Raw genomic sequence first — 15,716 nt, forward strand, 5'->3', positions numbered from 1 at the left:
GATTAATGATTAATCTTATCGATGTTACGCATCTTTCTATAACCTGATGCAACTCCATAGAAACAACTATGGCAGTATGGCACTATATAGTCACCGTTGAACAAGTTTCAGCCATTATTTGTTAACTCCTGTGTCATCAGGGAAAGTGCTCTTTGTGATGCATAATCAAGAAGCTCTTTTAGGAAAATTAAACCATGGAAAAAAGAGCCTATGGGATCCACTCCAATACTGGTATGTAATTTTAGAAAAAACTGGAACCACAGAGATTTAATTAAACAAAGATGAAGTCAAAACGCGAAAAATTTGAATAACCAACGGGCTCAGTACAAGATGATACGTATGTACATTACCTTGGGGCGGGGAATTTGTCTCCAGCACCTTTCCTTCAAATGCTTGTTCTGTCACCTCGTAAGTCTTATTGGTGAGATCTGGATGTTTTACGGTCCCCTAACCTGCAATTTTGACATTTTCTTGATTGGCAGAACGTCAAATTCAGACGAAATTGCTTACTCCACCGTTTCCATTGCCTTAAGATAATCTACAAGGAATCATTGATCCCCGTATTTCAGACTATCGTTGCTTGTAGCTTCCTAAAGAGATAACACGAGGAAACTGCAAGGATTTAGACGGATTCTGTCTTCCTTACGTCTCCAGAAACTGCCAACAGTTTCCCTTTCGCAAAATGATATTGATACGTGACTTTCTCTACAGAGGCTCGAAAAGATAATGTGCATTAGATTTTGTCGACGTACGACACATAGACATGCATACCTACATAACGTACACAAACTTTCGCAGAGTCAATCAAAAGATTGAAAGAAAGAGATTGGTAGCGTTCATGTAACCCAATCATCAGAAGGTCTTGAAGTACGTTGTCATGTCAACTGGTAAGGAGAGGCAGGTGACTTCGCGACCTCTAGATGAAGTAATCAAATCTCACATCGACTGACAATTCTGTCATTCCTTACTAATATAATAGATGTTGCAATGGTATTCAAAACAGTTGATTTATTCTGTAGCGTGAATTTGACGTTTTGTATCCATTTGTTTGTTTGTTTTTGCTGTTGCTTTTGCCATTGCTTTTTCCTTTGTTTGTTGTTGCTCAGTCGAATGAAAAAAAAAAGTGATGCAATAAATATTTGTACTCTCAGCTCACAAACCTTTGGCCATGTGAATGAGGAAAAGGAATGCCACACTATAAAGTTCAAAAGACTTTGTTTTTAATAATGATCTACGGTTTTACAGAATATACAAGAGTCATGTCAAAGAAAAGACTGACACTTTGAATCATGCTATAATAATTGGTTCATAAAAATGCTTCCAGAAAAATAATGTGGATAATTCGACTCAAAATATTAACAGACTCTTGTGATGTTGCTGATACGTATACAACTAGTTGTTCGTGCAACTTAAATGTTTTGATGTTACATAATACTTTCATGTAAAATATCCCGTCGTTACGTTATCCGGATAGAGTCACAAAGTAGCGAAGATATTTCTTATCAGTTCAGAATAGAAAATGTAATAAGTTAACTGCCTCTTGTCCGAACTCCAAAGTTTTAGAACAGATATTAGAAAATCTAATTTTTGGTCTCTATCAAGAATGTAGGCATGTTGCCACGGAGATGGAAAAGAGTTTCTCCTCCATCTCCATAATGTTATTATGATCTTTTGAAATCAACCCTTGTTTTAAGGCAAGATCTAGAGTATATACGCAGCAGCTTAAAAGCCGATTTTCTCCAAGATGTGTTTTTCTGCAGTGAGCTCTTTTTCTCAGCGTTTCTCCATTATCTTGTTTGTTGTATTTGTTTTCCTGTTATTTTCCACTGATTAGAAAGTGGGACAAATAATATACACGGTCATGTGGCATCAAAACTTTGGCGACAGAGAAAGTCAATGCACAAAAGGCTTAGATTGATAACCAGAATGCTCAAATTTCTTGGTTAACTGAGGCAAAAGCTACATTGTTTGTGCTACGTAAAGATTGACTGCCGCGAAATGTGTTGAAATTACAACTACGATTACGACGTGTACACGTGCTCGATCTGAACAGACTCTTCCTAAGCTTTGTATTGATATTGACAGATAAATGTCATTTCAGTCTTGTAGAATGAGGTCACCCAGGTATTATCCACCATGTTGTCAAAAGTGTGCACGGCTTGGATGTGGGCGTTAAGCTGGGGCTGGTCCACCTTCCACCTGTTCCAGTGGGTGGGTTCCAGTCGAGTGCCATCAGCCCAGTAGTAGCTGAAAGATGAATCAAATCAGGACGTCATCAAACAAAAACAATGGTTGCAATACAAAAGAAAATCTCTACAGATTTGTAATTATTGTGACTATCCGTTCATGCAGTTTGGAACAAAAGTGTTCAAATGGTGACTTAAAGAGTCATCGCAAATGATTTAGGGCCGCTTATTTTACTACAAATGAAAACACCATTTCCCTTGCATCGTTGTCATGGTTGTTTTTAACATGCCTTGAGAAACGCTGTCGACCGGTGTCATTTTGAATGTCTTCGAGGTTATCTTTATCGGCGGTAAGCGAATGAAACTGACTTAACTGTTACCCACATGCTAGATTAAGCGATTTTTCACCTAAACTTGAATAGTTGTTACCTTAAAAAGAGTCATTACAAAATATTCTAGGAGATGATTATGTTGGGTTTTTCAAAAACGTGGAACAAACACGTGAGTTTTGAATATTATTGGACTAGTAGGCTCCATGAGCTCTCCAACAATGAAAAGAAAGACTTCAGTTGTCCACCGGTGCAGTTTTGCCTTCAGAGCAAATTTGGTAAACTCCGCTATACGTCCATATTTCCTTTAATGTAGATGTTCTGCTATGTGAATTGACTTGTTTTAGTCTCCCAATTCAATGACTGCAATATGCCTTGTGCCAATGGTTGTCCCCTACCCTGTCCTTTTTGTACTTCCTAAAACTGAATGTATGGGTATATTATGTTTACATGCTTGTATAGTTAACAGTAATTCAGCCTCGAAATTTTGGGTTCTATGTTTGCGACATAGGTGGATACCTGTATATGTATACAGATGGGACAATATAGGTATATTCCAGGAGTGCATGGCTGGTGAATAGAACAGCACTTCTGAGGTGAGATGACATAATTATGTTTGATTTTATGCAACTATAGTTTACATGGACATCCGAATTAGTAGACGGTTGCAACCTCCGCGCAAAATAATGTACCCATCGGGAATCCATGTAACTCTGTAGTCATTTGGTCATTGTACAATGTACTTACTCGTTGTTAGATCTCTCTGCCAATCCCAGCCACACCTTATTCTGTGCCCCTCCAGTGTACAGTAGCCAGTTGTGCTGAAATCGGTTATGTTGGATATCTTTCGCTGTCATCAGGTAGCCTGGCGGTGTGATGCCGTCGACGGCGCTATAACTCTTACACTGTGTCTGAGCTTCCAACCAGTTAGTTCTGTTGTTAAAGAATCTGTACAAACAAACAAACAACAACAACAACAATAAGTAAAACATAGGTGCAGTGATGATCTGAGATGTTAGTATTAGAGAGAATAAACACACACAGTGTCATCCTGTCGTTTTACAGTCACAGCAAGCTTCCACACTTAGGAGTGAAAATAGATTATTTCACATTTCATTTTATTTATTAAGTTTCTACACAAATCATACAGTGTTGTGTTTACAACATCCATCCATGACAATGTAGAGTAACACATAGATTATAAGTTATAAGTGCAGTATATACAAATAGCATTTACATTGCACAAAATCATTATTGAAATCATTTTCAATTACATTACATTCATCACTTGTTCATGACGGATAAACAAAATTGTGTGTGGAGGGAACCTACATAGAAGCAGATGCTTGTAGGAGTAGGTTCCCCGAAAGAAAGTCAAACACAGGCTGTTACACTCACATACACACACTCTGCACGCACGCAAGTACACCTCGACAAGCGTGCATGCACACATACACACACACACACACACATCAACAACAACAACAACAACAACAACAACAACAACAACAACAACAACAACAAGGACAAGAGAATGAGAAAGAAGAAGAGGAGAAAACACCAACAGGACCGTAATAGGCATCGAATGTAATATCGTATGTGTTTGTGTGTACCTGCATGCGTGTGTGTGCCTTAAATTTTTTATGTTCTGGTAAGGGAAGTAGCTACGTCATGTCTGATATGTCCCCGGTTTATGAAAACTGACAATGTGCCCGCAATAACTTTCCACAGTCACACATCAAGGAAACTAAAGAGGATGTGACGCATAGTCTATTCTTATGTTCCGCAATTATGTTCCCATGGCAACATTGCACCTTGATCGCTGTTGATTGAATTATTTAGGTGGGTATATTTGCTCAGGTAGTGTTAATCGTGTTTTAATGAGTTTGTGTGCGCGCGCATGGTATACGAATGAATGATCGATTGATGGAAATACAAACCAATGAAGATGTGTTATTATTTCGAATGCGCAGTAAACAAAACCAGTTCCTAGAATTGGGCCAAACAGTGCACAAAGATATAGAGACGAGAACAAGAGATAAAAATAGAAAATTTCAGAGGGGGAAAAGTAATTGTTATTAATTTTTATCATTTGATTATTATAATCTACGAACCAGCGGATTAGGGATGATTTTAAAGCATAGCGTGGTACAAGGAGAAGTGTAGACTGCGGGAAAATAACGTGTGCCCATTTTTTTTTCAACTTTCAAAGGGGCACAAGCATTGACCGAAGTCTGATCATATTCCACTTGCCTCCAGATACACACTTTCAAAATATCTGGTGTAAAGCGCAACGCCACTCCACAACCAATAAACCCAATGACACGTACGTGTCATACAGACAGGATGTAACATAATTATGAAAGTTTGGGTATTTGTAAAGATTTTAATGGTTTTGAGGAAACAGAGGTATCGGTTACAGAGTTAAGTTAGCGATGAGCGACTTTTAAGATTAGTTATTAAAAAGAAACATACTGAAGAAAAGTTATATTTTGAAAATAGATGATTGATTTATTGACATAAATCATTAGCAGTTATCACATTAATAATAATAATGATAATAATAATGATAATATAATAACAATAATAATAATAATCATAATGATGATGATAATGATAATAATAACAACAACAATAGTAATGACAATAACATATCTAACTTGTATTGCGCCTAAGGTTTGCCTAATCTACTCTGCTACAATAACTTGTCGCGAGGATGCAATGTAAGTTTTTACTTGATTTCAGAATGGAACATTAGTGGATATGTGTTCAGGTTAAATACCCCTGTGACGTCATCATATCATCTATGATTGTTCCAATATAACCGTTTCATGAAAACAAAACGCACGAAACCCTAAACGAAATGATTTTCTTTTTTCTTATCGTTTCCAACTTTTAACGGGATTCTTGCAATTCTATTTGTGTAATTTAACTCTATCAGTCGATGTCAACTGAAACACAGACTGCAACTTTACGTCTGCATGACGCGAGGTTTGTTGTATGTAATGGGTCACGTACACGATATGATTAAAATCTGCTAAAAACATCCCGAAACGGAGTTATATTCTTGGAGTGCCTCCAATGCGGACAGAAGTTAAATGGGAAATCCCTTTTTATCAGATTGAATCCCATGTGATGCGTCACGGAAAACGGGGATCAATCAGGAGCGATAAACAGGGAAAGTTTCGATGCACTATAAAGACTGATATCTATCCCGTCTGTGGACAAAATGTCCATCTAACTCTGTCATGATCATTGGCAACAACTAGGCAACACTGCCAACGTAGGCAACAATATTGGCAACAAAATTGCACGCATATTGGTTACTAAGGATGACTTAAGAGGAGCGATGTAATCATAGTCATAGGTGCCATATTGCTATTTCAAACCTGCAAATACCACCTCACTCCAGTGCCTTAATTGTGGCCTGTCACTGGGGACTGTATAATCGTTATTCAGAAACGGCAACCTACAATGTGTATGTCTACAAAGTAAGAAATAATTGAAGATGTTGTTGGTGCTGTAGCATTAGAAAACGCTTACACTTCGTTATTCCAAGGGCTCGTAATTCCGAGAATAAAGTAAGGTTCGTTATTCCGAAGAATTGTTAATCAGAAAGCGAAATATGGTTTGCAATTCAAATGTTCGTTTATCCGAAAATGAATAAAAGGTTTGTCACCTTGAAGGATCATTAATCCGAGAAAGAAATAAGGTTCGTAATTCAGAAGGTTGGCTCGAATAACGCAACAAATGCTCGGATTAACGAACCCCTTTTTGCTTTCGGATTAACGAACATCTCGGTATACGGAATTTGTGGGTTTTGTAATGACGAACCTTATTTCATTTTCGGATTTACGAACCTTCGGTATAACGACCACCAACCTTACAAAACCTATGACGGAATGGTGACGGAATTGAAATTGTGTCCCACAATAAATATTCTACTTCTCGAGGAGTTCCAACCTATCTTGTATTCCTCCCAGGAGCACCATGTAGCAATCGCGGTTCTGTTAACTCGTCATTTCGATATCAGAATGTTATCGTGACAACAGCAAAGATTTTCATGCAATGTTGTTAATAGATAACATCTAGTGGTTATATATGATATGTTGTGATAACTTGTGATAACATGTAGGAAATCAAATAATGTTACCCTTCCTTTAACTTTCATATTATCGAAAAAAAGTTTGGGTTGTTGCATCCTCGGTAAAAGGGCTGTTCGGTATGGATTGATAGAATTTTAGCCTTTCCCTTTTTGTATTATTCTCTTTCCTGAATCGATAGACCTGACTTGGCCCTTTTTCATAAAACATGTTAGAATAGTAACTCTTACTAGAATAGCAACTTCCCGTGGCAACTGCCAATCAGGAAGCTGGATTCTTGTCGTTACCATGACAACTGCCATTACTGCAAGAGTTGCTATCATAGCAACTTTTTATGAAATGGGTGCATATGAGCAGTGCATATGAGCACAGTGTTTGTTGACCTATATACACCAAAACACTTTTTACTCATATCTGCAGCAGTTCGTGATATTTAGCAAGGAATCTAATATTGATAATGATGATGATGATGATAATAATAATAATGATAATAATAATAACAATAATAATAATAATAATAATAATAATAATAACAATAACAATAATGATAATAATGATAATAATAACAATAATGATAATGATAATTATAATAATAATAATGATAATAATAATAATAATAATGATAACAATAAAGATGAAACTATAATTCTACATATCTACCACGGGGGAGGGGGACAAACAGAAAACCGATAATCTCAACTTCCTGTCTCTTCCATTATCGCTCCTTAACATGCTCGTTTCGGGTTCAAATAGGGTTAGATGTTTGCAGACTTTGAGGCAACTTGCGCACCAAAAGGGCAAAGAAACCTTGACATACAAACTAAAAGATATATGTATAAATAAATAAATATATATATATATATATATATATATAACGAAGAATAAACCGGTAATGCAATATTTCGCCAATATAGAGTTTATTGAGCAACTCAATAAACTCTATTGAGTTGCTCAATAAACTCTATATTGGCGAAATATTGCATTACCGGTTTATTCTTCGTTACATTGGAGCCAATACGTGAATTCGCAACATATATGTATATATATATATATATATTCACAACAGTAAGTCAACATAAAAACTCCGTTAGAGACGTAAATTTGACGAATTTCGCCCATAGGGCTTTGTCAAGTCAAAAATTGGGCGAAAATTCGTCAAATTTACGTCTCTAACGGAGTTTTTATGTTGACCTAATGTTGTGAATCTATACTTTCATAGGACTCCGAGCAGAAACTAATTATTGCTGTTATTCATCTATATATATATATATATATATATATATATGTATAGTATAGGCGGGGAGGGGGTTTCGTCTCACCTCCCTGAGCAAAAAATGGTTCATGTTGTTACTCCCCTGGTTTGAGTGAGGTGGGAGGGCGTCTTTTTAGACAACTTTCAAAAGTAAAGTTTACATACAACATGGGATATAGGAATAGGATTGATCAATCTTGTGCTTGGAAAAGAAAATCCAAACTGAATTTTCTAACAAAATGGTTTCTCTGTGTTTTTCCTCACTCGGACGTGTTGGACGTCTTCTTTTATGAGAATTCTGTTCGTGTTATTTTTTTCTTAATTCCGTATGATCACATCACAGAATCACAATGGCAAATTCTTTTTTTAAAGAAATTATCTTGTTTCCTTGGAATCGTTCTGGATAATGCCCGTTGATTGTCACTATTTCCAATGCAACAGACTAAAGATAAAGTCATTACCAACTATAATTCCATTCGTCTTAAAAGACTTCAAATCTTTAGATCACCGCGGTGACTTGGTCAGCCTTCTTGAAGGATCACAGATACTGACCTGAACGAGAGATGATGAAAACAATTCATCGAACGACGAATGATCGTTATTGACTATAATCTGCCTGAGCTTTTGCAAGCCCTTCACACCCTAAAACCTGTATGCAGACGCCAGGAGATTTGATTATATTCTTGCCCATAGTCAACCCAGATTGTCTCCGAGGACATAAGCAGGCTACAAATGGGCTGAGTTGAAGCCCCTCACGGACACGGACATGTACACTCATACAAACAAAAACCATCAACCAAAGTAAAAATAGTGTTAAAAAAACACCTTCATTCAAGGAAATCATTTAAAGAAATGTTGTTGACGAAATGTTCTTGGGTAGTTCACCGTTAACTCTGAACCAATTAGCAGTTTACTTCTCTGACATTGATTGAGTAAAACTCTGACATTGATTGAGTTAAAGTGAATGATGAATTGATTAATGATCCCCTTTATATTGCAAATATTTTTAATACTTATTTTTCAAAAATAGGCGAAAATTATGCTCATAATATTCCTGCAACAGAGACTCATTTTACTGAATTTTTAGGTCATCGTAACTCTGATTCCATATTTTTCACACCAACTAACAGATTTGAAATTATTGATATAGTTTCCTCTTTTGAAAATAAACGTAGTTCTGGTTATGATGAGATAGATAATTTCATACTTAAGGGTGTTATTTCCTCGGTTGCTGATCCACTTGCTCATATATTCAATTTGTCAATTCTTAACGGTGTGTTTCCCGATAAAATGAAATTAGCTAAAGTAATCCCAATATTTAAGGCAGGTGATAAGTTTGAAATCAGCAATTATCGCCCAATTTCATTATTATCGTCATTGTCCAAGGTCTTAGAAAAACTCATTTATAAGAGAATGATTAATTTTTTGAAGGCACATGAGGTTATTACGAATTATCAGTTTGGTTTTCGCGAGAAACATAGTACTACGCATGCTCTTTTGCATTTTGTTGATAGAGTTGTTCATGCAATTGATAACCATTCTCATTTAGTTAGTATTTTCTTGGACTTCTCCAAGGCCTTCGACACTATCAATCATGATATTTTACTTTATAAGTTATCGCATTATGGAATACGTGGGAAGGCCTTGGAGTGGTTCAGGAGTTATTTAGTTGATAGAAAACAATTTGTAACAATTAAAAACTATGATTCAGATGTCAGAGAAGTCAAATGCGGCGTCCCACAGGGAAGTCTTTTAGGGCCGTTATTGTTCATTATTTATATCAATGATTTTTGTCGCGTATCCGACAGCCTCTCTTTTATTCATTTTGCAGATGACACAAATGTATTTTTTGCCCATAATGATATTGATTTTCTTGTTCATAAAATCAACATTGAGTTGAAGAAAGTGACGAATTGGGTCAGGGCCAATAGGCTATCACTCAATGCTCAAAAAACGAAATATATGCTTTTTAGTAACACTGTTGACAGTTTAAGTATGAATATAGTATTAGATGACTCTCATCTACAAAGAGTCTCACATACCAAATTTTTGGGTGTCATTGTGGATGACAAACTTTCCTGGAAATCACATGTTGATAATGTTTGTAATATAGTATCACGTAATATAGGTATAATAAATAGATTGAAATTTTATATTTCACAAAAATCATTACTTATGTTATATTCGTCGTTAATATTGCCTCATCTTAATTATGGAGTATTAGTTTGGGGCAACACTCATCAGAATTTATTAGACAAAGTGTTTCTTTTACAAAAGAAAGCTCTTCGTGTTATCTGTAATTCCTCTGTATGTTCTCATACAAATATGTTGTTTGCCTCCAACAAGCTCTTAAAAATGACAGATTTGTTTTTGTTTAATTTAGGGCAATTTATGTACAAGTATTGTAATAACTTGCTTCCATCTATTTTTGATTCTATGTTCCTCAAAAATCAATCATTTCACAAATATCCCACTAGGCGATCTGGTGAATTTCATTTACCTCTTTTAAGAACGATTTTTGCTAAAAACTCACTTATTTATGTAGGCCCAAATTATTGGAATTCTTTGAATCATGACTTAAAAGATGCTCCATCCATATACTCTTTCAAGAGGAGACTGAAGTCTTTTTTATTGCAATCGTATGACTCTACAATACTGAATTAACCTTTTGGCTTTTTTTTATACTAACCTGTTTACTTTGCCCCCTACTCGAAGAGGTTTGCAATGTTGTCATCTATGCCATTTTTACCCATAGAGTCTAGTAGATGACTCTCCGTGTGCTACCTCGGTTCATATATCCCTCTATTTTCTATTTTCTTGTCTTTCTTCAAGGCGTCAAAATTTCGCTTTCCCCAGCAACTATCTTCTGTTTCTCTCGGCATGCTTCTGCCGAAGATCGCTGTTTATGTTTATGTTGTTTCTGATGTTCTGTTTCTGTTTCTGTCTCTTGTTTGCGTTCTTGTCTGCTATTTTGTCTTCAGTTCGTCAGTCTTGTCCGCCCGTTTTGTCCTTTACAACCTTTTCTTTAGTAGTTGTCTTGCTGTCTAGTCCTGTTTTATGTTAGTTCGCGTCTATGTAAATGTATTTATTTGTTAATCTAATTTCTAGTGGGCTTCCAGACTTCTTCCACTTTGTTATCTGTTTGTATATACGACGGTTCAATTTAGGAACTTTTCGTTGATGTTCTTCTCCAGAGGGACCCACATACTACAAGCTCTGTCTTTTTAGTGGGTCCCTCCATTTTTCGCATTTAAAACAACGGTATACATGTATTTCGCTTTGATCACTTATGTTTCTTTCTTGCAATACAATGTATGATTACTTTAGGTCCTCAATTGTTATACTCTTTTTATTTCACTATGTTCTACTTACCTTATTTTCTGTTACAAAATGAAGTGAAACATATGTTTTTTGTTGAAAAATGAAATAAACTTTGAACTTGAACTTGAACTTGAACTTCGCCTTCGCCTTCGACGATTTGAACAGGAGGGCCATTACGTTAAAGAAGCGCGTTATCTATAACAACGATATCATGTAAGGACAGGATGTTAGGATGTTCAGACAAACGCCGAACACCAATACTTTGATCTGAAGGTAACATTAATAAAATTTCAGAATTTGAATGCTTACCGCATCTCAGTCTAGCAGATTTCGTTATTATGTACTTAATTTGCCTAACGAAGGTATTTATTTCATCCTGTTTCATGGTTTTCGCGGCGTTGGAATTCTTGGGAATTGACCATTACGTCTCCGGCACTACTTACCAACGAGGCCTTATCTACTCCTCTTACTGCTCTTCGTCATGAAACAAGTAAACAAACAAACAAACAAACAAACACACACACACACACATACACACACACAAGCAGGCAAACCGTCTTTATCCATCTGGTAGCGATCTTCTTGGCATATATAGGAGGTGGGAAACGTTAGATATAACATTGTCCAGGTCTCGAATCCCAAGGACAGTGACAGCATCAGAACCAGCTTTCATTTGCTTGTCCTCAAACGTTTAATTCTGGTTACACACACAGCTCGTTATTCTGAAGGGTCCTAGTTCCGAAGATTCGTTAATCCAGAAACAAAATCAGGTTCGTTATATATTAAGCAGGTTCGTTTATCCGAAAACGAAATAAGGTTCATAACTCCAAAAGTTCGTAAGCACGCATTTTCTTTTCATTTTTGGATTAACGAATCTTCGAAATAACGAAACTTAAATCATTTTCGGATAAACGAACCGTTGGAATAACAAACAGTATTTCATCTTTGAAATGATGAACCTTTGGCATAACGCAACAAATGCTCGAATCAACAAACCTACTTCATTTTCGGACTAACGACATCTAGGTGCAGGGATATTGTGTGTTTCGAAATAACGAACCTCATTCCATTCTCGGATTAACGAACCTTCGGAATAACGAACATCACCGGAAATTCTAAGGCGCTATCAAAAGACACGTACCTGTAGCAGAACTTGCCGAAGTTGGTCCATCCCGGCTTACAACCTTGAGAAGGGTAAGGGCTTAAAGATGTTCCCTGGCAGAAGACCGCAACCACTGTCGCCAGGAGAATGGTACATAGCAAAAGGTTCCTCATGATGACAGGAGACAGTCGCTGTACAGTTCAGAACTCTTTGGATGGTCTTCAGATGTTTGAGCAACCGACTATACTTTTAAATCCAATTTCTCTCTAATGAAAGGAGTTTACCGATGATGATAAGCTTTTATTTTATTCTAAACTTGATGTTGACCTTGTGTGTGTAAAGGTCCTGTGGTAGCGTCCTCGTCTCTATTGCATCTTCTGGTTTGTCACCAGCGCATTGCGAAACTTAGAGAAGATTAAAAGTGTAGTATGTGTATGGCATCAAAATATTTTGAATTGAGAACCAGGATGACACAAATTGATAATTTTTCAGAAGGCATTGATGAAGTAAATCACTGAAAGTTGACAGACACGCCTGGAGATAGGGAGAATGTCAATCAAAGTTCGACCGGAGAGGACAAAAAGTCAAACAGTGTGTGTGCTGCTCCCCTATTCCCTGTGGAACCAAACTTTTCCCTCGGTTATTAAGTTTCTCTCGCCTCGCTTGGGGAGCTATCTTTCTTTTTCGGAGTTACGGAGATGCTTTATTCGACGGTGCTCTGTTTTTGTCAGTCGGCATCTAGTGTGAGGCCGCGAGCGGGCGGAAGATGCATTTTGTTGACTAGGAATTAACTAATTATCTGCCTCCTTCGCTCGTCGCAGCTTCCACAAAATTGTGCCTGTCTTTTGTCGCCTATCGACGACTCAAGATGGCGTGCTACAACTTTTTGTGGTTATTTCTCGGAAAGACATGAAAGAGGATTTTATGATCATTTTTCTCTGCTGAAAAATCTCATGTGTTCGAGTTCTTTCATTGTTTCACCACCTCCCAGGTTTCACACGTCACATTGGGCGTATAGTACCGATTATTCGTGTGTGATATACCGTTTTACTTTGTGTTCCTGTTGATGGTGCAGTTTCAATTATGCGAAGGTGATTCGCCTGCTTATGTCGATACCCAAATGAACTGTAATTAGACCTGGAAAACTGGATTTCCTTGTCCATCGGTACAACTTCCCGTAAACCTAAGAAACTCAGCACGAGCACTCCGAAACTGTTTGTGAGGTTACAACGACTGCATTGCCCTTAGACATATCTAACGCACAATATAGTGATTTTTTTGTAACTATTCTAAAAGCATGTTAAAAATAATGTTTCTCTAATCATACTTTGGTTCCTGCCGGTCAAAGTCGAGGAACTATTTCATTTGGAATAAAGTAAAATGATTGAGGATTTTATATTTCATCAAAAATTTGTATGAGACAACTATTTCAAAGATTAGTGGAGATTTTTTTTTGAATAAGATATTACATGTGTTAGACAAAAGGCTTATACTAAAGATTTGAAATATTCAGTTGTAGGCAAACCATAAAGCCACAAAGCAGAACATTTAGCGATGACAGTAAGTATGTACAATTTAATGATTAAGCTTCATTTTGTGTGTGTGTAATCATTTACGAGGTATATAGAAAGTTTATCTTTACAAATTACACGAATAGCCTGGAAATCCTTACTAACTCATCCATAGAATACATGAACATTAACATACAGATTCATACTTGCGTAAATGCATTAAATATGAGATATTAATGACCAGATAAGTAGAGATTTTTTTTTTTGAATAAGATATTACATGTGGTAGACAAAAGGCTTATACAAGTACTAAATTTTAAAGAGAAGAATGTTTTCACATGTAGATGTCGGGACTTCAACACGAATTTACTCATCTGTTGCCCATACTATTCCTCAGTATATGTAGTCTTGTGAAGAAGCGAGGAGACCATGTCAATCATGCATGTCATGTATGTCCTATATGAGTTGTATCTGTGTATCTCTTTATATGTGGGTTGTTTTTGGAAGGCAGTAGAAGAGGAGGGGGCTCATGATATGAGCTAAAAATAATTCGTCCAAAACCACCTGTTACCCTGGTGATGGGAGTATTAGCATGCACATGATTGGATATCCGATTGGATCAGTCAGTGATTCAACAACCAAATCCACCCTGGCTGCCGTAGGCTTTGGTTTGTTGTACGTAGTGAAAAAGTGATATTTCCTATAATTCGAAAATATGTACTGTTAGACATATGGTGGGGTATGACGTGGCGATGGCATTTAAGGTGTTCAGGTTAAAACAAGCGAATAAGCAATGAATTTAAACTCCCATACTTCGACACATTCACACACAAAAGACAAAAGCACACACACACACACACACACACACACACACACACACACACACACACACACATCTAAACACGTTTACTGTCGTGGAACAAACCGCCTCAACAATGACTCAGCATCAATTTTTGGCTTTTTGTCGAAATGAAAATGATTTCTTTTCAATATACAAGCGCCAATTGATTTTCAATTTTGTCTCTTCATGGAGTGTGCAATTCTCACCAATTCTTGTTCTACGTATCTCTTTCACGGCCCTGCATTGCTGATGTTTTATTTCGATACTCGTGTATTCAGCATTTGATATAGATTGTTAGATGTAAAATAGCTAGATGTATCATAATGATTGATATTAAAAAGCCATAGAATCACGACCTTCGGCACTTATTGATCAATGGCCAACATTGGGGTTGATTTCTGTATATTTTGTACGTACCGCTAATGTGGCTACTATAATAGGGGCATTAAGTTAACGACGGGAACAGATACGTATCTCTGCTATACAATCATGACAATCAGTGTCCAGTAAGAGTCCATTGGCTTAGCTAGATTGAGAGGAAAACAGGAGATGATTACATATTAATTTTTATCACTGGCTGATTTTATGTGATTAAACTCCACGTTTATCGATAAGTCTTGTGAAATGATCGCAAATTATACATGATATCTCGGGTGTGCAGTGGACGCAGGAAGAAGGGAGCACACAACATCGGTATACATTTCAACATCGTTTCCATTTATTACCAAAATGCAATGCACCGATAATTATTTTGCTGATTAATCCGTTACAAAAATTTATTTCACATACCATTTATTTACATCGATATAGACATACCCATATGCGTAAAGTGCGTAATGCGTAAAGTTGTCCAAAGTAGCTAGAGAAACTTTTGAATAAATGTTTGTATGAAGAAACCACGAGTTATAAGTGGTTCTATCAAGAATCTTTATTCCAAACGAATCCAGATTAACTTCATTTCTAAAGATCAGGGGTTTTTTTATTTCGGTTTTGAACTGAACGTTATTTTTCCAGCATTTTGAGTTGCAGATATGCATTTATGAAAATTCCTTTTTTGGATATTGCACATCT

The 15,716-nt window shown here is 36.6% G+C and overlaps 1 protein-coding gene across 1 annotated transcript; it reads right to left on the minus strand.

Moving 5' to 3' along the window:
- Positions 1-2,060: 2,060 nt before the first annotated feature.
- LOC139726558 (snaclec echicetin subunit beta-like) lies at positions 2,061-12,466 on the minus strand. The gene is made up of 3 exons (XM_071637550.1): positions 12,333-12,466; positions 3,263-3,463; positions 2,061-2,247 (listed from the first exon to the last, which is right to left on the minus strand). The coding sequence occupies exons 1-3, from the start codon at positions 12,464-12,466 to the stop codon at positions 2,061-2,063; spliced, it is 522 nt and encodes a 173-aa protein (XP_071493651.1).
- Positions 12,467-15,716: the final 3,250 nt, after the last annotated feature.

This window comes from Diadema antillarum, unplaced genomic scaffold (assembly GCF_040938485.1).
Source record: "Diadema antillarum isolate AM-2024a unplaced genomic scaffold, OU_Dant_1.0 seq00000089_RagTag, whole genome shotgun sequence".
Lineage (NCBI taxonomy): Eukaryota > Metazoa > Echinodermata > Echinoidea > Diadematoida > Diadematidae > Diadema > Diadema antillarum.

What these genes read in the sequence shown, in the direction of transcription:
- LOC139726558 (XM_071637550.1), bottom strand. Translation starts at nt 12,466, where the DNA reads ATGAGGAACCTTTTGCTATGTACCATTCTCCTGGCGACAGTGGTTGCG. An exon ending in TTCGGCAAGTTCTGCTACAG is followed by an intron (nt 3,464 to 12,332) that starts GTACGTGTCTTT and finishes TTGTTTGTACAG; the next exon opens with ATTCTTTAACAACAGAACTA. An exon ending in GCAGAGAGATCTAACAACGA is followed by an intron (nt 2,248 to 3,262) that starts GTAAGTACATTG and finishes TTCATCTTTCAG; the next exon opens with CTACTACTGGGCTGATGGCA.